Source organism: Gracilinanus agilis, chromosome 4 (assembly GCF_016433145.1).
Source record: "Gracilinanus agilis isolate LMUSP501 chromosome 4, AgileGrace, whole genome shotgun sequence".
Lineage (NCBI taxonomy): Eukaryota > Metazoa > Chordata > Mammalia > Didelphimorphia > Didelphidae > Gracilinanus > Gracilinanus agilis.
The window spans coordinates 503,444,764-503,469,445 of NC_058133.1; the positions used below are offsets into that span (position 1 = coordinate 503,444,764).

At 55.5% G+C, this 24,682-nt stretch overlaps 1 protein-coding gene across 1 annotated transcript in view; it reads right to left on the reverse strand.

Annotated features, from left to right (window-relative positions):
• The window catches only part of CUX1 (cut like homeobox 1), a 233,096-nt gene that overhangs the window by 148,314 nt on the left and 60,100 nt on the right, over positions 1 to 24,682 (reverse strand). Inside the window, exon 3 of the mRNA XM_044675633.1 lies at positions 11,813 to 11,860. Within this exon, the coding sequence (XP_044531568.1) occupies positions 11,813 to 11,860 (48 nt within the window). The remainder of the gene's footprint in view (positions 1 to 11,812; positions 11,861 to 24,682) is intronic.

Sequence of the window (24,682 nt, forward strand, 5' to 3'; positions counted from 1 at the left end):
GACCTTTTCACGGAATTCTTGAGAACACAACTCTTTTTATAATGAAACAAACCATTTTTGGCCTATTAAAATGTTCGTCCCTCTGGCGACTCCCCCGTAGGAGGCCGGATCCTGCCTACTTGAACCCCAACAACGTCTTGCTGCAGAGGGAGCGCCGCCGGCGGCTCCTAGCGAGGAGGCATCGGAGACCCCGAAAGCGAAGGCGCGGCCGCCCTCCTCTCGCTCTTTTTCCTCAGAGCATATTTGGATACCCGGCGATGGGCCGGTGAGGGTTAAGTGAGCAGAGGGGCCAGTTCTAGTCAGAGCTCTTGGGGGGCATCCCTCGAGTACAAAAGGGGTCCCCAATCGCTATCTCTTTTCTAAACCTCTGCCTTCTGCCTCAGAAGGGACGCAAGTCCTGAACCCAAGGCAGAAGGGTGGTACAGGTAGGCAATTGGGGTTCAGTGACTCGCCCAGGGTCACGGAGCCAGGAAGTGCCTGAGGCTAGACTGGAACCCAGGCCCTCCCATCTCTCGGCCTGGCCCTCTAGCCACTGAGCTCCCTGGCCTTCCTGGGTCTGGACGATCTTTAGGAATGGAAGGAAGCTTAACCCAAATCTGACAATCACTGCGCTCACCCCCTTTTCTCTTTCCTTGTTTTTCTCCCCTTCCACGGCCCCCTTTTAGATGGCAGAAGCGGGGTGAAAAGGGAAAAACAGGAAAGAAGAGGAATTAGGTCTGTTTCAAAGGCCAAGAATTGGCAGGAATTTCCCCCGTAGAAGCGGAGCTCCCTGAAGGCAGGGATGCTCTCCTGGCGGCCCGGCCATCTCTGACCAGTGGACAGCCAGGCCTGGATGGGGTCAGTGCTGGGCGTGGCTCGACCCACAGAGGGCGCAGAAGGGCTGTGGAGGGGTACGTGTACGGGGGAGAGAAGGGGGGCCCCCGACGTCCTCTACCCACGCTCCCTGCTTGCCTCACACGCTTATGCCCCCGCGGGGTCCGGCCCGGGCACCGCTGGGCACCGGCAATGCCCATGACAGGAGGCGGCCCCTCCCGAGTCCCCGGCGCTCCCGTGGGCCGAGGGAAGGGGCTTCGGCCTGGTTTGTGAGCCGCAGGGCTTCGGCGGCGGCCCGCCCTGGACTCTCCGGGGTCAGCTCGGGAGCTTTGGGGCCCAGTTGCTGACTTTCCCCGGACGGACGGGGCCGATGGGCCTTTCCCTGGGGCCGCTCTGGGCGCCACGGCGGCCGGGCCTGCTTCAGCCCAGGATCCAGGCTGGCCACAGGACCGCCGGGGCCCGTCAAGGGGGCAGGAGAACACCGACGCGGGCCAAGGCCCAACTTTGCCGCTCACTACCTGAGGGAAACGAGTCCCCTACACCTCCCCGGGCCTCAGTTTACTCATCTGTAAAACGAAGAGGCTGGCCCTGATGGCCTAGAAGGTCCTTCTGGGTCTCAATCGGTGACCCCGGACTGGACAGTGACTTGAGAAGGCCTCGGGACATCACCATGTCCAGGGGTGGCTCTGGGCATCCGGAGATGGGCGCAGGGCTGCCGCCCGCGCCTCACCCCTCGGAGGGCCTCCTCCGCCTCCGGCGCCGTCTTCCCCAAGTGGCCGCAGGATCCAAGATGGCAGATATACGGAGAGGGACCGTCATCCGGCTTCCTGCTCTAGAGACAGACGCGCACCGCGTGGGCACAGCTGCGGAGATGGATGTACATACGTGTCTCGCGCACTCACTCACACGCGTGTGGCACACGGGGAAGCTGACCAGGCCGGCGAGGGTCCCTGGGCCCCGTGGGAGTCACCAGCCCGACGGAGCCTCGGGGCCGGGCCGGATGGTGTCCAGAGAAGGCTGACCTGCGGGGGAGGGGTCTGGAGGAGAGTGGACAGTCTGGTGTCCCGGAGGGGCAGCAGGGCCGGGAGGCCGGCGTGACACAGAGGTCTGGCTGGAGCCGCTCCTGGAAAGGGGCTGGGCTGGGCAGGGGCGGCCGGGAGGGCCGGAGGAGCTGGGCATGGGAGTTCGGGGGAGCGGAATGGGGGCCGGGCCGGCCGGCTGCAGCCCTGGACGCCCCGATTTCTCCGAGCAGCTGGAAAGAGGCCGTCCTGGGCTGGGCCGAGAGGCCTCCACAGAACGCGCCCTTGCGAGGCCCGGCCCGGCCCCTCGTCGTGCTCCCGCCTGCCCAGGCGCCGGCTCGGACAGCCCCGGAGGGACGTCAGAAATCATCACGTCCCGGAAATCGGAGATTCTCCCTGGACTGTTCCTCGGGCACGACGGCTTGACGGGCCTCCATGGAGCCGCGGCAGAGCGCTGGGCTCGGCCTCTCCATGTTGGCTGTTGACTTCCAGAAAGGAGCAATTTGTAATCGCTTTGGCTCACGCTTGTTTTCAAAGCTCTGCTCCATCGCCAGCATTTATTTCTGACCACAAAATTACATTTATTCAACAGAAAGCGGCTCCGGGTCTCTAAGAGGTTAACTTCTGGAGGGCTTGGCCGCGGTCCAGGCCGGCGAGGAGCCGCGGCGCCCCCCGCCCGCCCCCCGCCGCCGTGATTAATAGACTGCTGAATGCGCCGCTCATTGCCGGCTTCCCTAGATCACGGGCTGATCCCGAGTATCTGACTGAAATTGAATTTGGCTTCTCCCTCAACCGTTCACTTCCTCTGTTATGCAAGGTTAGAGCCTTTTCTGCATGAGCAGAACCAAACCAGCTGCAACTTGGGAGAACAAAATGTGTTTTCAATTACGGAGCTGGCCTGCACGCTGAACCACACATCCACGGCTCCCCTAATTGAGCCATCAGGCCGCCCCGCCGCAGGAAGAGACCGGATTCACGAGGACGCACACGCGCACACGCACGCACGCAGCGACCCCCGACCTCTCCGGGACTCCACGGGAGAACGAGCCCCCGACGGGCTGCAGATGGAGAGCTGGAATCCACGGGGAACCAGCGAGCATTTGCTGAGCACCTGCTCTGGGTAGGGCGGCGTGCATTTATGGAGCGCCTACTCTGCGTGCAGTGCTGTGCAATTATTAAGCACCTAGGATGTGGAGGGCACCATGCATGTACGGAGCACCCTTAGGTTGTGGCGCTGCGCTACTACGTGCGGGCCCCACGCATGGGCGAGGCACAGTGCTAGGCACTGGAGACAAAGGGCCGGATGGTCAGCGTCCTTCCCGGCACCCCAGCAGTGGCAGAGGAGGCTGGAGAGGAACACCTGATCAGGAGGTGCCTCCTGGGCGCCCGGCCCTGGGCTAAGCCTGGGCAATGATGGCCTCTCGGGACCCTCAGAGCCGTGCTGCGGGGCGGGTGCTATCATGATCCTCGTTTTACAGATGAGAGAACTGAGGGAAACAGGCTGCGGGCTTTGGGCGCCCAGCCAGCAAGGCTCTGAGGCTGCATTTGAACTCGGCTCTTCTGGCCCGCAGAGGTTCCCGCTCTCAATCTTGGCCCCTCTGTCAGGGCAGGCCCTGTGTGGAAGGCTGGGCGAGGCTTGGGAGACCCTAGAAGTCAGCCCAAACCCATTACCTTACAGATGAGGAGACTGAGGCTGGGGCCCCAAAGAGTGCCGTCTGAGTTTGACCCACTTCCTAAGGGGAGGGGGAGGGACCCCTGCAGAGCTCCATGAGGACGGGTGAGGCTTGCTCCCTTCTGATTCCGGGGAGGGGGGGGGTCACACAGTTTGGGTGGGAAGATGGGGTGAAGCGCAGACAACAGGCGAGGAAGGGCTGGGGTCGAAGGTCAGGAAACACCAGGAGCCCCAGCCTCAGGGTCAGCGTCCAGCTCGTCCACCTGCGAGTGACGGGCGTCTCAGCGGGGATCTCCAAGCGCCGCACGGCATTGTCAATGGCGGCTCCGGCCCTCGTGGCGTCGGAGGGTTTTCAAACCTGGAAGGATGGCCCCAAGCATAGAACTGCGGACAGATAAAAGACCATCCAGCAGAGGAGCGACGCTTCCCCTGCGTCTGTCTGCGGCCTCCGATGGAATCACTTCCTGGGCAATGGCGAGAGGGGATCCCCCGGAGTGAGCTCGTCCTTCCCCCTTCAGGGGAGTTTGAACAATGTCTGCCGCGGAGGGAAGGAGGCCCTGAGATCGCCGGCATCGTCCTTCCGGGGAGCTGACAGCCACGGAATATTTGCTAACCCAAATAATCTCTCTCTGCAATTTTATTTGACTTCGACAGTCAGCCGCCCAGTGCCAGCCGGGTTCTTCTCTTAGACAAATTCTTAGGTTTGCCTCTCGGGGACAAGAAGGATTCCCCTGACACATCCGGGATGCCGGGGGTGTGCCCGGGCCCAGGACAAGGTTCTAGTTGGCTGTGATGTTCTGCAGGGGACAGAACGGACTTGTTTAACTCAAAAGGAAATTCCCCAAAAGTGCGGCTCCCCGAAGCTTCGGCTAATTGTTTCCTCTCCGTGAAACATTTGGAAAGCTGGGCTGGTCTCGGGGACGATGGCCTCAGCTGCCCCACGGGCCACCGGAGAGTCTGCAGCTGTACATAGAGAGAAGCAGCACATTCAGGGCCCAGGAGTCGGAGAACCTGGGTTCAAATCCACCTTGGATACTTCCTGCTTGGCTTTTGGTCAGTCGCTTATCCACTCGGGCCTCAGTTTCCTCATGTGTAAAATAAGGGGATTGGACAGGATCTGTGAACCGATGTTCTCTTTTTTATTTTTATTTTTTTAATTCTAAACCCTTAACTTCTGTGTATTGACTTATAGGTGGAAGATTGGTAAGGGTGGGCAATGGGGGTCAAGTGACTTGCCCAGGGTCACACAGCTGGGAAGTGTCTGAGGCTGGATTTGAACCTAGGACCTCCTGTTTCTAGGCCTGACTCTCACTCCACTGAGCTACCCAGCTGCCCCCCGATGTTCTCTTTTTTAATTAAAATTTAAAAAAATTTTCAGTTCCAAATTCTCTTCCTTCTTCTATCCCCTCCCTGACAGTGAGAAGGCAAAAACTACGAGAGCCGTGATACACAGGAAGGCGCGCAAAATATCTCCGTGTTAGCCATGTTGCAGGGAGAAAAAAGCAAGAAAAGCAAAGAAAAAAATGTTTAAGTACTTCAACCTGCACTCAAGAGTTCATTTGTTGTCTTTGTAGAGGTGGCTGGCGGAGTCCTTTGGAATAACTTGGATCTTGGTATTGGCAGGACCCACATTCTAAACATAAGCTTAGACCATGTAATAGAAATACATTCTGCACATCACCTAAAGATTTTATACGCAGATAAAGAGAACTAGCTCGATTCTAAGTATTATTTGAGAATGGCCACATGTACACATAAACATACATGTGAGAGATGACCGAGACAGACTAACAGATCAACAGATATGGACCACAACATGAAATCCATGGGAAGACTTGCCTTTCGCTGATGTGTAGACTAGCAATTGCTCTGCATCTTGGAGCCCCGGAGCACCAGCCCGAGGCATCGGGAGGTCATCAGACAATCCCCATCAGAGGCAGGACTTAAACTCAGAGCTGGCTGAGTCCAAGGCCATCTCGCCATCTCTCGCTCTCTCTTCTCTCTCTCTCTGTCTCCCTCTCTTCTCTCTGACTCTCATTCTCTCTCTCTCTCTCTCTCTCTCTCTCTCTCTCTCTCTCTCTCTCTCTCTCTTTTCTCTCTCTCTTTTCTCTCTCTCTGTCTCTCTCTCCCTCTCTCCTCTCTGACTCTCATTCTTTCTCTCATTCATTCTCTCTCTCATTCTCTCTCTCTCTCTCTCTCTCTCTCTCCATCCCTCCTTCTCTCTCTCTCTCTCTCTCTCATTCTCTCTGTCTCTGTCTCTGTCTCTCTCCCCGCCCCGTCTCTGTCTCCCTCTCTCTGTCACTCTGTCTCTCTCTTAGGCCTGGCACTCCCAACTTCTAGCCCTGCTGTTACTGATCCTGAAACTGGACAGAGCGTCGGCGTTATCAATTCCACTTTATTCCAGAAGCAGAGATACTCTCTACAGAATTGTCAATCCATGAACAGCCTCCATGATGGGGAGCTCACTAGTGACTGAGGCTGGAGTGCTCTGCTGGTTATTAGTGGTTCCCTCTTTACTGAGCCTAGGATGACCTCTGAAAACAGTCTCAAAAATATTTTTATAAGTTTCTGAAAACGGCATGTCTGACCTCAACAAGATTAGAAATGCTTCTAGCAAGGCCATCTATGCTTTAAAGATTGCTTTGGGGGAGTGTGTGCTGATGGCTCCTGTAGTTTGGCCGACAATGTTTTCTGAAACATGTAGCCCACCCTAATAGCACCAAAGGTTTTGCCGAAGGTTTGCAAGACCTCATGAAAAGTCCCCTGGGAATCCCTGACCAGGGAAAAATCTTCTGGGAGGGAAGGGGAAAAGACTTTGTTTAAAAACAAACAAACATGAATGTTGGCTATGAAATGCCATTATTGATGTTCATTTTGCCAGGATAGTTCAAATATAGGACGACAAGTTCTCGGGGAAAATATTCATGAAAAGCAGGTTATTTTGCAAAATATTATCTTTTCATTAGAAGAATTTTCTTTCGTTCTTTTTGTTGTTGTGAAACCCTCTGGCAGTCGAAGGACACTATGGATCCCTTTTCAAAATAATGTTTCTAAAAGAAATGCTAAATTGTGGGGGTCAGTTAGGGGGAAAAAAAACTAATTTTTAACCCCTTCCAAGTTCTAGTGACACTCCCCCTAAAAAAAAAAAAATTCATTCCAGCTAAGAACCTCGGGTATAAGTCATTCAAGCAACTGTATTTATTTGTCTAGCCTAAGAGATGGCACCATGGAGAATACTTGAAGTTATTTTCTAGCTTTCTCACCTAATTGCTGTGCACTCCTCAGAAGCTTTCAGTTTACAATACTAGTTTCCCCCCTCTCCCAAGTGCTGCCAGCTTGTGACCCCTAAGACTACCTGGGAGACAAATGAGATAGAGGAGAGACAGAGGTCATTGTATGTGTTCAGTACAAAAAAGGGCAGCTGACCAGAGCTCAAACATTGCAACAATGAACCAAATTGAGGAAGAGGAAATAAAATGAAATTTACAATGAAAAATGCAAAAGCACAGGCTTAGGTTCAAGCAATAAAGGGCACAACCTCTGGATGGCGGAGATAGAGCTGGAGTGGTTCATGGGAGTGGGGCTGACTGTTCCACATGGATCTCATGACTTGGTGGCTAAAAATGGTGGCTGAGTTCATGGTGAATGCTTCCCCGACCCCAGTGGTGTGGCTATCTGATATAACTCAGACCTATTACCACCCCCTTACCCCTCTCATTGCAATTCTGTACCTTGATTTACTATGAAGTCTTTAGTAAGCATCTGCTCTGTTGGAAACTGGGGGATTCAAAGACAAAATAAAACTGACCCCTGCTTGTCCTCATGGGCCCCAGACCAAAGGCCTCTCTGGAGGATTTCAGAGGCTTCCTTCAGCTCAGCCAAAATTTCTAGATCCTCAGGCCACACGGATTCTGTCGGTCTATCCTGCTGTGCTCTCATCGTGTGTTCAGCCCACAGCCTTCCCTGCCAGCTCTCTGTTGGTGACCCCAGAAATCCTTGCCAAGAATCCATGTCGTCCTGTCCAGTCCTTACCCACGAGGCGTTGCTGGTTAGCATACGGCAGGCTGCTGACGCCCACTATCCGCTGACCTTCAGTTCTGATTCTCTGAAGATCAAGATGTTCCATGATTCACAGCTAAAGTGAATCACTGGGAAAATACTGATGTTTAAAAGATTAGCTGTGCTGGCGAGGAGCAGCTGAGAATTACTGAAAGTGCCATATATTTTTCTTCACCTCCCTCTTCCTCCTCCTCCTCCTCCTCCTCCTCAGGTCAGGGGATGCTGGGACTAATGGTTCACTGATGGGGCACTTGGCACACCTCATCCATCTATGCCCTCCTGTGTGGATTCCCAGGCTTGGCTCTAGAATCATGCCAGATCTCAGAAGCAGGCCTCCAGGTGGTGAGCTCGAGACAGCCGGTGACAATATGAGCCCTCTATAAAAAGGACACTTGGGGTCATCTTGCACCTGTCCGGAATCTTCCTCTGGGACTGTGCACAGGCCGTCCATCCCAGTGTGGCCCACACTTTCTGTGAGCATGCAGCACCTACCTCCGAGGGACCATTCAAGGTCGACAGGGGTGCTTTGAAGGGGACCCCACTGAGGGGACACAGGAAGGGTGAGTTTGGGTTCAGCAACCTTCGAGCTCCCATCCAGCTCCAAGATGCTATGAAATGTAGTCAATGGTGATACGAGGACAAGATTTACAAGTTAAATGGCTGCTTATTTCGAAAGGTCACAGCATTTTCAGAATTTCCTATTTCCATTCTGTGCTTTTCCTCTCTCAGAATTAAGTGTTGGCACAACCAAAGACTGAAAGTGATGTTTCGAATCAGGCACTGACCACTCTTGGTCACAGAAGGCATCGAGGGGACTCAAGCTTTCTAGCCATCTGTCCAGTCCAGTTTTATGTACACCCTCTGGGTTTGTTCCAAAGAATCTCATTATGCTTCACTTACATGAGACTATTTTAGAGAATATACTGGAAGACCCTTGCCCTCAAGAGAGAAACAGTATCAGAAAGTAGGGGAAGGAGGTAGGGAGAGGAGAGAAGAGGAGAGGAGAAGAGGTGGAGGGGATAAGAGAAAGAAGAAAGAAAGAGAAGAAGGAAGGAAGGAAGGGAGAGGAGAATATGAAAGAAAAATGAGAGAAAGAAAGGAAGAGAGGAAGAAAGAAAGGGAGAAAGAGAAAAAAGAAAGAGAAAAAAGAAAGAAAGAAAAGAAAGAAAGAAAGAAAGAAAGAAAGAAAGAAAGAAAGAAAGAAAGAAAGAAAGAAAGAAAGAAAGAAAGAAAAAAAGAAAGAAAGAAAGAAAGGAAGGAAGGAAGAAAGAAAGAAAGGAAGAAAGAAAGAAAACAAAGAGAGAGAGAGAGGAAGAAGAAAGAGAGAGAGAGAGAGAGGAAGAAAGGCCACAAAGAGGCTGGAATTAATAAATCTTGAAGACGAGAATTGTCACCTGAGCCAGCAGTGTCGCAATCACAAGTCTGAATTTCTTTAGTGGAAGACTTGCCTTTGCCTGTCCCTCAGTACTGGAGGCAACAAAGATCCAGAAGAGGAAATTAATAAATCAATTGGGAGCCTCATTGTCACTAACAAAATGAAAACACTGAAAATTTATGGCTTTTCCTAATCCCAAATAACAGCTAAGTCCCTCCCTGGGAAACAGTGGGCCAATGATCACTCGTTAAGCCCCTGCTCTGGGCCAGGCCTGGTGCTAAGCCCTGGGAATACAAGGAAAGGCAAAAGACAGTCCCTGTCCTCAAGGAGCTCACCTTCTTCTTCTTCTTTTTTAATGCTTTATCTTCCATTTCAGAACCACTACTGTATATTGGTTCTAAGGCAGAAGAGCAGTAAGGGCTAGGCAATGGGGGTTAAATGACTTGCCCAGGGTCACACAGCTGAGAAATGTCTGAGGCCAGATTTGAACCCAGGACCTCTGCCCAAGGCCTGGCTCTCCGCCCACTGAGACCCTCAGGTGCCCCCAAGAGCTTACATTCTAGGGAGAGATGCCTTGCAAAACTTGGTGAAAACAGAGAAAATAAAGGCTCAGTGATCAAACCCTTCCTTTTGGTAGCTAAGTCCAGGAAGGATCTGCAAAGGGGTGTGTGTCTGTCTGTCTGGGGGTCTGTCTGGGTGTGTAGTACGGATTGACCCTCTGCTCAGGAACCCCTACATGGGAGTCAGACACTTCCTGCCAGCTTCACAGGCTGCCAGGCCAGGCGGATGACGCAGCTTCCAGGAGACAGATACAACTGCAAGAAAGAAATGGACTTTTCGGGGCCCAAAGAAGCGCTGCGTCCCTGAGGACAGAAGCCAGAGAGCCTGAGGGGGCCGCTGTGGCCGCACAGGGAACTCTTGGGCCAGCCTCGATCAGAAGATGAAGGGAGGTCGAGGCGGAGGCCAGGCAAGGCAGAGGACGGGGTGTATCTAGGCAGGGCCGGGCCTCTGAGGCTCGAGCTGAGGCCGAAAGCTCCCAGCGAGCTGTGGGCGAGGACAGACTGACGACGTCTCCCGAATTACTTTGGGGGAAAGAGGAGGCGAGGAGAGGGACATGAGGGACAACAAAGCCGGCAGGCCGCCGTGAGCAGCAGGGAGGCGGGGAGGGCCCAGAACAAGAAGGGCTAAGAGGAAGCTGTGGACGAGGCTCCAGGCCCGGAGGGGGAAGCCCCGTCGCCCCGAGTTCACACCCAGCCTCAGACACGGACCAGCCGTGGCTGGCCACAAGAGCACGTGCCGAGCTCTCGGGAAGCCCACCGTGCGGGTGGGAGACGGGCAAAGGGAGACAAGAAGGTCCACGAGCCCGAGGCCCAGCGAGGGTCCGAGGAACGCCCATCCTGAGCTTCCTAAGGGGGAGGAGAGGGGCCAAGCCCAGCTGCGACTCCTCAGGAGGAAGGGCCAGAAGGGGCGGCCTCTGCCTGGAGGCACGACCAGGCTGCTGTGAGGGCCTGCGGGGCTCCCCTGGGGCCGGCGTCCATGGGGAGGGCCTTGAATGTTGTGCGAAATACCAGCCGGACAAAGCCAGGCAATGAGCAGCCTCTGACACTGGGCTCAGGGAAGGGGAGCTTCCAGGGAGGACGGAGTCCAACCCCAGAGCGGAGGGGCCCGGTCACTCTGGGTGCCCGGTCTCTTTGGGTGCCCAGTCACTCTGGGTGCCCGGTCACTCTGGGTGCTGGGTCTCTTTGGGCGCCCTGTCTCTTTGGGTGCCCGGTCACTCTGGGTGCCGGGTCTCTTTGGGTGCTGGGTCTCTTTGGGTGCTGGGTCACTCTGGGTGCCGGGTCTCTTTGGGTGCCCGGTCACTTGCACACTAACTCTGAAGGCCAAGCGCTCAGACGGGGGGATCACTCCTCGGGGAGGTCGGAGGCCTCTTGGTCTTACGGGTTTGTGACTCGAATGGGGCCAGGAAGCCACAAGGAAGGTGGCTGCCATGTCCCTGGCCTGGAGGATTCACAAGACATTTTCTTCACAAAAATCGCGGTTCAAGCACTGTTTTTGTCCTTTTCGACGCAAGTAAAGGGAGGCCCGGCAAGGGGAAGAGGCTCGGCCCAGCCCACACCGCCGAGGGGCTGAGGGAGCCTCGGCCCCGCCTCACGGCCTCTCTGGCCACGGGCCAGCTTCTCCGCCAACCTGTTTCAAGGTATTTTTCTTTTCATGATGGCAGCAGCCGGAAGTCAGGCTGGCGGGAGCCCAGCAGCCTGGCACGGGGGCCCTCCGAGGCCCCGACTCGTAGGCTTTGCCCCCGCCCTGGTGCGTGTCAGGCCCCGGATGGGTGCGAGCTCTGCGGGCCGGGACCGCCTCGGCCTCTTTGTAGCTTGTGGCGCAGCCGTGCTTAATGCCTGTCTTTGCTGCTCTCCTCCTTTCTTCCGACGAGCAGCAGGGGCTGGGCCATGGGGGAAGTGACCGGCCCAGGGTCACACCGCCAGGGCGTGTCTGAGGCCACAGTGGAAGCCAGGACCTCCGGACTCTGGGCCTGCCGCTCCCTCATGACCCAGCAGACAGAGACGAGGTCCTGGAGCCCGGAAAAGCCTGGACTCCGGGCAGAGCAGCACAGCCCGGCGGCGTGACCCCCGGCCGGTCACTTCATCTTTCGCAGCTCCAGAGCAAATCCCGGCCTAGGTGGGTGGCGCAGGGCTTCCTGGCTGGAGGAGACTCACAGGCGTGGAGCCCCCCTGAACCCCAAGAAAGCAGAGCCCCAGGCCCTGGCACAGGCAGGGTCAAGCAAGCACCAACTTACATAAGAGACATTTACGGAAGGTGAATAAAAGGAGAACCCGTTTCCCACAGACAGCTGGGGCAGGAGCAGACGTCACTCACCTCTCCTTGGAAACTCTTCAACAAAGGAGCTACCTGCTTGCGTAAATCCTGGAGCCGGGCAGGAGGAGTCAGGAGGCGACATGCGGAGAGAGAGAGAAGAGAGCGTTAGGCGGGCCTCGGTGAGCGAGCCAGGAGCCGGGGGGGGAGGGGGGGCGAGCCAGGAGCCGGGGGGGCTCTGCTGGGCCGGCGTTCGTGTCTGCTCATGGGCCCGAGCGCCGAGACCCAGAGCCCCCCGGACGGCAGGCCGAGGCCGGCCTCAAGTGCCCGCCAAGAGACTAAGCGGCGGCTCTCTCCGAGGCGCTCCTCGGGCCGGTGCGGGAGCCCGCATCGGCTCGCCTAACAGGCCTGCCAAACGGGCTCTTCTCGCAGCCCTGAGTGAAGAGCGAGGGGTGTCCACACAGCGCACAGCGTCTACACGGCTTGCGAGGAAACGTGTTCTAGAGGGGGGGAGACGCCTGGGCTCAGTTCATGGCACCGAGGGCTCGTCACGGTCTTTTTCTTTAGATTTTAGCGTACCGTAGCAAGTATTTCTCTTAATATCTACTCACTGCTGTGGAAGCCCATTTGTGACTTTGTTTTTTAATCCCTCACCTTGGAGTCAATACTGTGTACTGATTCCAAGGCAGAAGAGTGGTAAGGGTGGGCAATGGGGGTCAAGTGACTTGTCCAGGGTCACCCAGCTGGGAAGTGTCTGAGGTCGAATTTGAACCCAGGACCTCCCATCTCTAGGCCTGACTTTCCATCCACTGAGCCACCCAGCTGCCTCCCCCTTTTGTGACTTCTTAATAATAGTCTATTGGAAAATGTCCCCCTAAGCATGAGCCCCGGAACGTGGATGTGCTGGCCGGGCCCAAGCCCTTTCTGAGCGTCCACCGCCCGCGAGGCTCGGCCAGGCCGCTGTGGGCTTGTGGGGACGTGTCGGGGGAGGACGGGGCCATGGCCGGCCGCCCCTCCTCCCATCCCCTCTGGTGTGCGGCGCCGGAAGAGCCCAGCCAAGTGCAGAGACCAGAACGAAAAGCCATTTAATTTTCTAACGAGAGTCAACAAGGAAAGGGGCTTCCTAACCTCTGAAAAAGCTTAGCCGTCGCCCCCCCCCCCAAAGGAGTCACTAATATTGGCGAACACGAGTCCAGCTTTGGCCGGATTTCCCCCTTCAGAGGCTCGGCTCCATGGCTGCGCTCTGGTCAGTGAGGCTCGTCTCGGCAAGTTCTCCTCTCAGTGGTGCTACGGAAGCTTCTGGGGGTCTGAGCCTCCGTTTCCTCATCTGCAAAACGGGGAGGTCCAATCCGGCTTCCGACACTTCCTAGCGGTGACCCGGCCTGGCCGAGCTGCCCGCCCGGCTCCTCGGCCTGGAGCGCTCCACCATGGGGGTTCCAAGATGGCAGGTGAGAGCCGCGCAGGCACAGCTGAGGGGCTCCCAGCCAGCAGGGATACCCAGCGAGACTAGAAGGAATGGAACAGGTTTTCCTTAAAGCGAAGCAGACTTTCCCGCCGGTGGAGTGACGCCGCCACACGGGTGCCACAGAAGATGCGCTTATTTGGATGGTTTTCCAGGAAGCTGGAGGAAGGCATGAAGCGTGGAGAGGCCGGGCCAGCGTGGATGTCGAAGGGCAGGGCCAAGCCTTGGACAGGTCTCTGCAGGCCGGCCACGGCGTCCGAGACGAGCAGAAACCACAGGGAGGACAAAGGTCAAGTCTAGAGCAGGCTATGATGGGCCGGGCATGGCCGGACGGCGTGGATCGATGGCGCCGAGGCCTGGCCCGCCGGCTGACAGAGACGTGGCCTCGAGAGGGTCGGGAATCGCTCTTGGCGCCGCTCTGGAGGCTCGCCAGCACATGGGAAGGTCTCGGGGTTTATCCTGCCGCACAAGCGTGGTGATGCCTAGCCAGGAGGAGAGATGACTTGGGGGAGGGGATCCTCTCAGGGGCCCGAGGACCGAACCAGGCCCAACGGGCAGAAGCCACAGGATGACGTAAAGCTTCCGGGAAGGTTCCCACAAGAGGGGATGGCCACTGCTCAGGAGGGGTTGCTCTGGCTTGAGGGGGCACCCCAGTGCAGAGCAGGAACAGGAGGAAAGATGCTACGGAGGAAGAACAAGTAGGAAAATCGGAGACCATGCTGGGACCACCAGAAGGGCAGCCGGGACGGTGGGGAGAAGATGGAGCTCGGGCTGGCTGGGAAAGCGAGAGGCCACATTCTCTGGCTGGCAGAGGAGGCTGGAGGCAGCCAGAGAAATGGCGGACAAGCAAAAGAGTCTTAAGGCAAAGTCTAGACTCTGGGGCAGTTGCTCCGCTCCCTCCTGCATTACTTACTGGTTCCAAAAGGTAGTTTGGACCTAACCTAGGCGAGTGTTCCTGATCTGAGGATGCCCCGCCCCTGGGGGCGGCTCCCTGCATTTGGGACAGGCAGTGGGCGGGAGAAGAGCCAGGATGCCTTGGGGGAAGGGCAAGGGGACTTTTAAGGAGATAACTCAAAGCCGTTCTGAGCACCCCTGGGTGCCAAGTGTACCCCTAGGTGCTGAATGCCGCCCTAAAAAGGACACACTTTGCAACGTCAATGTCCTCCCAGGAGTCACGAACACTCGTGAAGGATGCGACGACGGTCAGAGGCTCATCTGAAAAAAGCAAGTGCGAGACGCCGCGACAGGACTGCGATGATGCCCAAAAGCCCCCCAACAGCCAGAAAGACAGAAATCTAAGAAAAGAACACGGCTCGCCCAAAGGAAGTCGTTAACAGATCTGGGATGAAATGGAGCGATCGGGGGGGAAGCCGCCCCTGCATGATGGATGGCCTCCACGTACACACGTGTGCCCACGTACATGTATGTATAGCTACATGGACAGGGAGTCTCTCCTAGCAGGAACTGCTTCTTTTCTGGGTCTGATGGCCGGCGCAGAAGTGACTCCTAACCAAAGACGGCGGAGCCTCACGCCTACAGCTCGAGGACGACGAGCTCTCTGGAGCCTCCGAAGTGAGGCGCTCTCAGGGGTTTGAGGGATCCCCCCAGGGGAGGAGCGCCACGTCCGGGGGCTCTGACTCGCAGGCCCCCGAGTGCCCGACCTGAACAGAGACAGCAAGAAAACAGCCCCCGGCCCTGGAGCCAGAAAAGCAAGGCCTGAGCCGTGCCCACAGGCCCTGCGGAAGATGTGGGCACCGGCGTGGAGGGTATCTGAGCAGCATCCCCCAAAGCCGCCTGAGCCCTGGGATGCCCGGGAGGCCACGGCCGGCGCTCCCCCAGCAGGGCCCGTTTAGTGCCTTCTTTGTATCCCCAACACCGAGCATGGCTCCCGGCACACAGGAGGGCTTAATAAGTGTTTGCTGATTGCATGATGGACGTGAAAGGCAAATGGAAGACAGAAAAACGTAAAATAGTGAACATCTGCACAAATTCCACTTCAAGGCCATCAATGACTCTTCCAAGGTCTTCTTGAAAAGATAAATGGAACTTTTCCCTATTCCATAGCGGGCATACAGACAAGGAAGGGCCTCGGAGGTGATCTAGTCCAACCCACAGCAAGGCAGGGATTTGAACCCAGGCCCTCCGACTTCAAATAAAAGATATTTTCCACGACACCGATCTGACTTGGAAAGATCTAACGGAATTCCCCAACACAAACCTTGAAGAGAGAAGGAAAAGAACAAATAAGTCTCCTGTGAGTTCCTTCTTCAGAGCCGCCGTGACTCGGCCAGTTCCAATCCGCCGGGCAGGCAGGGCGCCGTCTCCCCCGGACCCCCAGGACGTGGCAGAGTGCTTCTCTGCTCTCCGTCACCCACCACCAAGGGGTCAGACGGGGGCTTTGAACAGCGGTAAGTCAGCACTTCTGCTGTGTCTCCTCCACATTGTCATGTGGCCCAATTATATTCCTTAAAAATCACTTCTTTTCACCGTTCGAGTTTCAACCTCAGGAACACAGACACCTCCTTTGGTAAGGAAGGCAGCCCCAAGGCCACTGAGTCCAGCCTCTGATGGGGAAAGTCAAGGATTTGTCTTGTGGGTTCAAATGGCTCCCAAGATGTCTGAGGTAAGATCTGAACTCAGATCTTCTTGACCCCAAGGCTGCTCCGGTATACCAAAAGATCCTGCTTTGGGGTACTGGAATTCCAGAAAGAGAGAAAGTCGGATGGCTGGAGGGTGGGAAGCAGAGACACCCCAGCCTATAAAACGGAGCACAGACCTCAAGTCACCAGCTAAAAATCACTCCTGCTAAATTTATTTTTGGCAGCCTGAGAAATTCCTCATCGCACACTGGCCGCAAGTATTATCTGCACGTCAGACAGAATTCTGCCCTCCCTGTATGAAAACAAGGAGACAGAAATACAGATGCTCCCTCCTGACCCAGGGGAGCTCTCGTGTCACTTAGCAAGGACACGCTATGATTTATTGTCCCTTAAAATGGAATGCCCTTTGCCGTCTGGCCGGGGAACCGGGCCCAAGAACCAGCCACTCACGAGCCCTCGCCAAGGCATTTTCCCGAAATTTCAAACAAAGGGGACGGAAGGGGAGGGCCCGACTGGACACAACTCTGGATAGACAAAAGATTTTGTTTTTAAATGCTAGTTTGTGGAGACACGGAAAGGCCCCCCAAGACCAACGCAACCAGGCAGAGCCCCTGTTCATGGACCGCTTAGCCCAAAGTGCCCTCCTGTTCCCCAAAGGGCTGCAATACAGACGCATGGAGGGGTGACCCATAGCCAATGGGTCTCAGTAGTGCCGAGAATCAATACTCGATTCTGTCCTAGCTTGGCATGGGGCGGGACGTGGGGTTGATTAACATTTATATCTTCTTCTTCTTTTTTTTTTTTTAAACCCTTAACTTCTGTGTATTGGCTCATAGGTGGAAGAGTGATAAGGGTAGGCCATGGGGGTCAAGTGACTTGCCCAGGGTCACACAGCTGGGAAGTGTTTGAGGCCAGATTTGAACCCAGGACCTCCCGTCTCTAGGCCTGACTCTCCATCTACTGAGCTACCCAGCTGCCCTGATTAACATTTATAAAGCACTTTTACCTATTTATAAACCACTTTCATTAGTTCTTCTGCAAAACCCTCTAAGCCAGACGGGCCTCCTTGGCCTCTCTTCAATGAGGGAAACAGGCAGATGAGTAATCTGAGAATTAAACCATGGCTCCAAACTGCCCGTGTGGCCTTGGGCAAGTCACGCCAGCCTCCGTGGGCCCGGGAGAAGATCAGACGCTCGGGGAACAGGCCGCCTGCTTTTCTTTGCAGACATTCGCGATGGGGTACCTGGCCATGGTCTGTCTCTGCAGCCACCAGCGCCCCGAAGAGCTGCCCAGCTCTCCTCCCTGCTGAGGCTTCGGGCTCTGCCTTCATGCCCTCCAGGCCGCCTAATCCAGGGAGTGGGAAGAGGCAGGAATGGGGGGGGGGGGGGAGACCAGCTTCGCTTTGGATGAACGAATGAGCAAAACCTTCTCCACTCAGGGTTGCTCTGAATTTCCTGAGATGAGCCAAAAGTGTATCTCATGGAAAGAATTTTAAGTTAAATCGAGTTTGTAAATAAGAAGAAAAAGGCCTGATATGGTCTAGCATGTCTACAATTTGCATGTAAATGGCTGCTCTTTATAGACAAGCCATAAAGGTAAGAAAGCAGTATTTAAAATACGGAGGATGGAAAAAATGTTTAAATGCTGATTTCTGGAAGGGGAGAGGATGCGTTGGGGTGATATAAAAACACCAGGCTGGCGTGATTTTAAAAACGGAATAATCAGCGTTTGCCCCCCCCCCCCCCCCCGTCGGGCCGGTCGGTTCCCAAATCAAACCAGAAATAAGGAGCTGACACGGGCCCTCGTCATGGGCTTGTTGGCCCTCTGCCACACGGCAAACACGAAGGGGTGAGCGAAGCGGCGCTCTCTGCAATTGCTTCCAAAGCAGCATGAATGCGGCTTCACCCGGATTTACCTCGGAGGTGACGCTACCTTATGATTGTGACAAAAGCCCTTTGATCCTCCTCGGTGGATAAAGGGGTCCGTAATCAATCGTCCTCCTAAGAGCCCGCAGACAAGCTCACCCCCCGCCCCCCGGCGATGGTTTCCCGAATCTGCCCCGAAGGTGGCCAGGGATGTCCCCGTGTCTGCTGGAGGAATCATTAGGAGAAGCTGCCGGCACTCGCGGCAGCACGACTGACACCAGGAACTCGGCTGTCACGTTCTATTTCAGAGCCGCCTCATCACGGAACATGCTAAAAAGCTCCCTGGGCTGTTTTATGTATGTGATAAGGGCTGGTCCAAGGCCTGGCCCTAGAAACAGAGACGGGGCTGGCACCGTGATAAGGCTGGTGAGAATTAGAACCCCGGGGAAATACCTATGGAGAGGGAGGGGACGTACGGGGCACACTGAACTGGAACCAGCCACCATCCCCAGATGAGCCCATTTAACCCCTCGGCTTCCTCTTCTCATCTAGAGCTCCTCGAAGTGCGGCAGGCATGGAGGCATACATTGACTCAAAATGGCTTCAGTTAGAGGAGTGTCTTCATCTTGTTTGTATGCAGGGAAGGGCCCAAATAAAAACTGGTCTAAAAGAGTGATTCCCTTAAACTCACAGACATCAGATTTTACCTGGAAATTCTAAGTGGAGCTTATCCAGCAGCTAGAAATGGAGGTGGAGGAATCGCCTTAGATTTCCCTCTGATCCAGTTTTGGCTTTTGTTTTCTTTTGATGACTCATCTTGAGCCTGAGCTCTAAAAAGGTGGATTTGGCCATAAGAGAAGAGATGGAGCGGGCAGATTAACCAGAGAGCCCTTTCCAGGCCTCATATCACAACCTAAGAATTATCCAACTATGTTCTGGGCTCTAGGTTTGGCCAACATGTTAGGGGTAAAACCAATAAATGGGAAAAAGAAGAGCAGCCACCCCGACAGAAAATACAGAAGTTTTTGAGACTACGGCTGGCAAAGAGGGCAACCTGGGCTCCAGGATGTCTAGAGAAATAGGGGCTGCACATGACTTGTTTCTAGTGGCCTAATGCAGTCAGGCCACAGCATGTCTCCACTTTATTTTCCTATAAATGTGTTCTGTGACCAGCATGAGATCATCATGGGCCCGAGGATCATAGTTCTAGAGCTAGAAGGAACCTCGGAGGCTCAGAGGGCTTGTGACTTGGGCAGGGTCTTCTCTACTTCAAACCAGACACCCTCTACTATGCTTCACAGATGCCCCATAACCAGTAGAAGAAGAAAAATATTTATTTGTTTCTCTATTACATGTGAACATACCAGGGAGAAGAGAACAATGTAGAACCCCCAGAAGGTTTGGGGATTATTTTTTAAAGGCTTGATTGTGTTTTACTGGAGACCCACCCCAGAGGCTGTGGCTGTAACTGGCTGGTAGAGGCTCACAAAGGCTGATTGTTAAACTTCCTGGTGAACGTTTACATGGAAAGTGATGGGGAAATGTTGATAGCACAGATTACCCTTAAAGGCCGTCATGGGCAATATCTTTTTTTAAAGAGTTAAAACTAGCTGAGCCTGGCTTACATATTCTTCCCTTGCAATCTCTGGGCCTGGGCTAGCATGAGGGGGGTGACGGTGGGAGTGACAGCCCCCCAGGGCCTATTCCAGCTCAGCTACTGACCAGCTGGGCAGCCTGGGGCCGTCCCTTCAGTTCTCTAAGCCGTGGAAGGAGACCAAACTAAGGTCCACCCAGCGCAAGACCCTGATTCTAGGAGCTCGAAGGACAAACAAAAGGCAAGCTGAAGCCTGTGAGCAGGGCATTCTGGCCTGAACTTAAAACGGGTTCAGGGGAAAGTAAGGTTTCTTGTGTGGGGCTTCCAAGGCCTTCCCACCATTATTAATCATGGGACAATAGAGCATTGCCATCAACTTGCTATTCCTCACTTTTATAGATGAATACGAGCTTGTTCTGTCCTTATCCAAGGAGGGGGTGGAACGAGTGCTGGAAATCACTATAAATGGCATTTATTGGTTCGAATGGCCAAAAGCCCCCTCCTTCCATGTAGCAGAAAAGGGAACGTCGTGGTGCTTTCTCGAAGATCGTGGCAAAATCCATTAGTTTTAATTATTTATCAGCAGTCAATTTAGATTACGGCTCATGACCTATTTTTTCCACATAGGAGCCACCAGCCAAAACAAGAAGAAGGAATGTTCTCTTTCTACAATGGCTGCTTTTTCTGAGATGTTGCCCATCAGGTCTACGGGACGAAGCGCCCCACCCATGGGCGAAGATTCCCAACGCCGATGGCGGCCTTCCTTCCCGCAGGGTGGCTCCGGGCTCTCGGGTCTCCCAGGGCGCCCCGGCCGCGCTCTTCCTCTGGGATGTCTCCGTTCTGACGGGCTGCGCCCGCTTGTGCCCGCCACATGGGCACCCCGAGGCCTTCGGAGTGATGCGGCCGCCACGCGGCCTGGTCTGGGGAAACGCACGTTGCGGGGTTTTGGAGTTCCCGGAGATTAGCTTGAGGAAGGGGGAACTCGTTCATGTCCCAATTTCTTCCTATCGAAACTTTAAAAAAAAACCTTTCAAGAAATATTCTGTGTCTCGGCAGAAATCCTCCAAGTGCGCTATTCGAAGTGGAGCCGGGCGGCGCGGCAGACGGGCAGAGGGACGCTGGGCAGCCTCGGCTTCCTCCTTCGGGAGACGTAAGAACGGAGGAGCGAAGAAAGCGCAACCTCTAAAGGGGACGTCCACAAGCTGCCAGCGAGGACTGCTGTGGCTGCCCAGGTCAGCTCTGGATAAACAGACTAAAGGGCAGCCTCACGGCTGTTCGGGCCGGGGAAGGGCCCGCCGGCCCCACGTGGCTGCAGGATGACCCTCTGTTCTCCTCGGTCCTCGCAGACCCACAAAGCACCTTCCCGACACGGCGGGTCAGGGACAGCCTAAAGCCCTACTGCCTGGCCACTGACCTCTGCAGGCGGGGCCACGAGACCGTCTCCCAGACGGTCGCTCGATACGTGTTCTGGGCTTTGTCCCTGCATCGTCCGAGGGCCTCCAAGCCTTTCCGTCTGTCCCGAGGCCGGACTGTGCGTGTGCACCGCCTGGCCCGGCGCGAGCAGGAGCTCCGTAAGGGAAGGCCTCCCCTTCTCCGCTTGGAAGTCCCTCCGCAAACAGCTTTCCCTCCCTCCCTCCCTCCCGCACGGAGCGGGCACGGACACCGGCCTCGAGGCTCCCGGTTCTACCGGGCCGAAGGGAAGCTCGGCTCAAGCCCCACCCCCAGGACTGCCCAGGATTTCAGCCTCTCCACGTCCAGGCTCTGTCCTGATTTACAGCTGATAAAGCACTTTCCAAAGAGCTCTAAAAGCACATGATGTCAATGTGACGAGCCATGTTTAACAGCTGGGGGAACGGAGGCTCAGAAACTGGGGGGCATCTCCTGGGTTACGGGCCCAGGGCATGGCGGGGCCTGGGGGCCTGCGGGAGCCAGCCCCCCCCCAGAGCCATCCCGGAGGCCAGGGGAGGGGTGGTGGGGAGCAGAGGAAGCTCAGCCTGGCAGGTTCGAGGCAGGATATCCTGGGTTTGAGGTGAGGCTGGCGGCTGAAAGCTTAGTTGGGAAGCTGCTTCGGTAATCCTGGCATGAAGGCGGCAGAAGCCCAGACTAGCACGGGGGCACCTGGAATGAGGAAGAGGCCCCGAGCTGGACAGGGGCTTCCGAGGCAGAACGGGCAGGCCCGGCGACAGTCTGGACAGAGGGGGGAGAAGGACTAGCCGGGAGACCTGGATCGGGGGAGGGGGGGGAGCTTGAGGCACCCTCGCCGCTTGCTCTCTGGACATGTGGGGGGCACCTGCACCAGGCTCTTGGCTTAGAGTCTCCCCCACCGACTTCTGCCAGGAGCTGAGCCCCAGGCGAGCCTCAGGAGAACAGGCCTCTCTCCGCACCAGCTAAGTAACCCACAGGAAGGGGCTCCTCTTGCCCTTGGAAAGGGTTCTAGGAAAATGCAGGAAATGAACCCAAAGGCCCCTGGGGGGAGGGCGCCTGAGCCCCAGCTCGGAGGGTCCCGCTTCGGCCTGCCACAAGTGCCAAGGCCCAGGGCAGGCAAGATGGTAGCACAGGAAGTATCAGCTCATGGAACTGCTGGGGGGACACGAGCAGCAGCTTAGCAGGAGCCAAGAAGGAGCCTTCGGGGACAGGGGAAGGCCCAGGCAGGCGGCCGGCCCCGGAGGCCAGCTCCTGCTGGATCCTCCCCGACCTCCAGGGCGGGTGGTCCATGGGAGGCCCCTCTCAGGAGAGGGTGCAGGGCTCCGGCTGCAGCTCTGCCCTACGTTGGGAGAAGACCCTTCTCTGGCACTGCCCGAGCTGACCTCTGAGCCCACCTTCCCGGGCAGGCAAGTGCCCCAGAGGCCAGCCGGCCTGGCCCCTCAGCACCTCTCCCCTGCAGACACCGTCGAGGTAGCCTACGTGCTCCCAGAAGGTTTCTAGGGGAAGTGGGGGAAGAGCTAGCGAGGCTGTAGTTAGAGATGCTGAAAAGGGAAAAAAATGAGACCAGCAATAACAGGATCACATGACAGAGGAGGGGGCAGGAGGGGGCTCAGTGGCCTGAGAGCTTCCTGGCTGGATGACCCTGGGCCAGTCACTGAACCCCGACCACCCACCTTCCGTCTTAGAGGGTTATGAAAGCAGAGAGTAAGAGTTTAAGAAAAGCCAAGCGTGGGACGGCTTGGGGAGTCCTGGCGGAACCCCAGCAGGAGGGCTCTGATTCCGGGGCCATAACGTTCATCTCCCACAGCTGTCTTGAGACATGACTGTAAAGGTAAGACCGGCGCACATACCAGAGGCTCCTGGGGAGCTCATTCGCACGCACAGAGCCCAGAGAGAGGGCCCTGACGGGGCACAGCGGCTCTGCTTAAGTGGTTTCGACAGGCTGCACCCAGGCTGGCACCGCCCTGCCCTGCCCTCCTCACCCGGCCCCCGAGGTTCTGCTACTTCCAGTGCGGGCGGCCCATCCCCTGATAACCTGGGCTTGACCGGGCATCTGCTCTCGGCTTCCCAAGAATTTCAGGGCCTCGAGGCCTTCCGCTGCGTGGTCCGAGACCCAGCCCTGACCGAGCTCGCCCCGCCTAGACAGGTCAGAGGTCCTCCGTCCCCGCGCACCTCCGCCTGTGGCCAGACGGATGTTAAATGCATCCTAAGGATGGAAACCAAAGCCAAGGGCCAAACTGGGACAATCCACTCACTCTTTGGACAAGTTAAAGGGAATCTGGGGTATTGCCATGAATTGTTTCAGGAGATGGTGATGATTAGGATGATGGAAACTCACAGGCACGTAGCACTCTAAGTGCAGAAATCCTGCAAGGCAGTTAATCCCATTTTATAGATTGGAAAACTGATAGTTCCCCAAGCTGCCTTAAACAGGCCGAGTGGAACCAATTTTCCCATGGACGACAAACGGTTGAAATATTTTCAGAGCTGTCACAACCTTCAGTAACACTGAAGGCAGCGGGGGTTACAAGGTGGCTAGGAACAGCGATTCGATTTAACTCAGCTACAAAGAAAATCTATTTGAAGGAAAAACATCTTTGTGTTAATTCTGGTGAAGAATGTTGAGAAAGGTCTATGTTAAAAGGACCATAAGGTGAGAGACAGCAAGTTGGGAGGGGAGGGGGGTGGAAGGAAAGAAAAAGGAAAGGAGATGGGGAATGGGAGGAGGAGGAAGGAAGGAATGAGGGGACAGAGAGAAGGGATGGAAGAGAAGGGAAGAGGAAAAGAAAGAGGACAGAGGAAGGAAAGGAGGAAGAGGGAGAAAATGAAAGAAGGGAAGGAGATAGGAATAAGGAGGAAAAAGAGGGAGGAAGACAGGAAGAGAAAGACGGGAGGGAGGGAAAGGGGAGGGAGAAAGGAAGAGAGAGGAGGAGAGAGAGAAGGAGAAAGGGAAAGAGGAAAAGAGAGAGAGAGAGAGAAAGCAGTAGAAGAGAAAGGGAGGATAACTGGGAGGGAAGAAGGAAAGGAGGGAGAAAGGGAAGGAAGGAAGAAGGGAAGGAGGAAAGGAGAGAGAGGGGAGGGATGGGGAGAAAGAGAGAAAAAGGAGGGAAGAAAAAGGGAGGATAACTGGGAGGGAAGAAGGAAAGGAGGGAGAAAGGGAAGGAAGGAAGAAGGGAAGGAGGAAAGGAGAGAGAGGGGAGGGATGGGGAGAAAGAGAGANGTAGAAGAGAAAGGGAGGATAACTGGGAGGGAAGAAGGAAAGGAGGGAGAAAGGGAAGGAAGGAAGAAGAGAGGGAAGAATGAAAGAAGGCAGAGGAAAATAGTTGGGGGGGGGGAGGGGAGAAAGGACCAGAAAGCTTCAGAGGGGGCAGGATATCCATGAAGCCGATACAATCGGCTTAACTAATCTAAAGATCCTTTTAACTCATTGAAATTAAATGTGTCCCAAAAGGGCTTTTGATTCTATTTCCCAAGTCATACACCTAAGGAGGAACTTGGTTCAGAAACTGGCTACAGGCACGAGGTTTGCTGATACAAAAGTAAGAATAATGAGGGGAAATCAAAGCGCCGCCCCCCCATCCCAAGCAGTTGGGTGTATTGTCTTCCTTTCACCGCTGGGCTTTCTGGATTCCATGAAGGCGGCTTCTAAAAGCACTTCCAACAGCAGCCTGCTGCCAGCACTGTGATAGACGGTCTCTTCTGGGGCAAATTCCCAAATTCATAAGAGTGAACTGAGAGCAGGTGGAAGGTATGGCGTGAGCCGGGACCCCACCAGGGACGAACGACTAGCCTGAAAGGTGAGGACGGGAACGCCGTGTCCGCCCACTGCCGAGCCCGGCGGGAACACAGAGCCACAAACGACACCCAACAGGAGCCTAAAAGCAAACGCTTCCATCGGGGAGAATGGGCCGCCCCAGCCGGACCCCCAGTCCCGAGCGGAGGAAGCAGTGACCGACGCCTCGGAACACGGCCTCGCCTCTGGCTCCT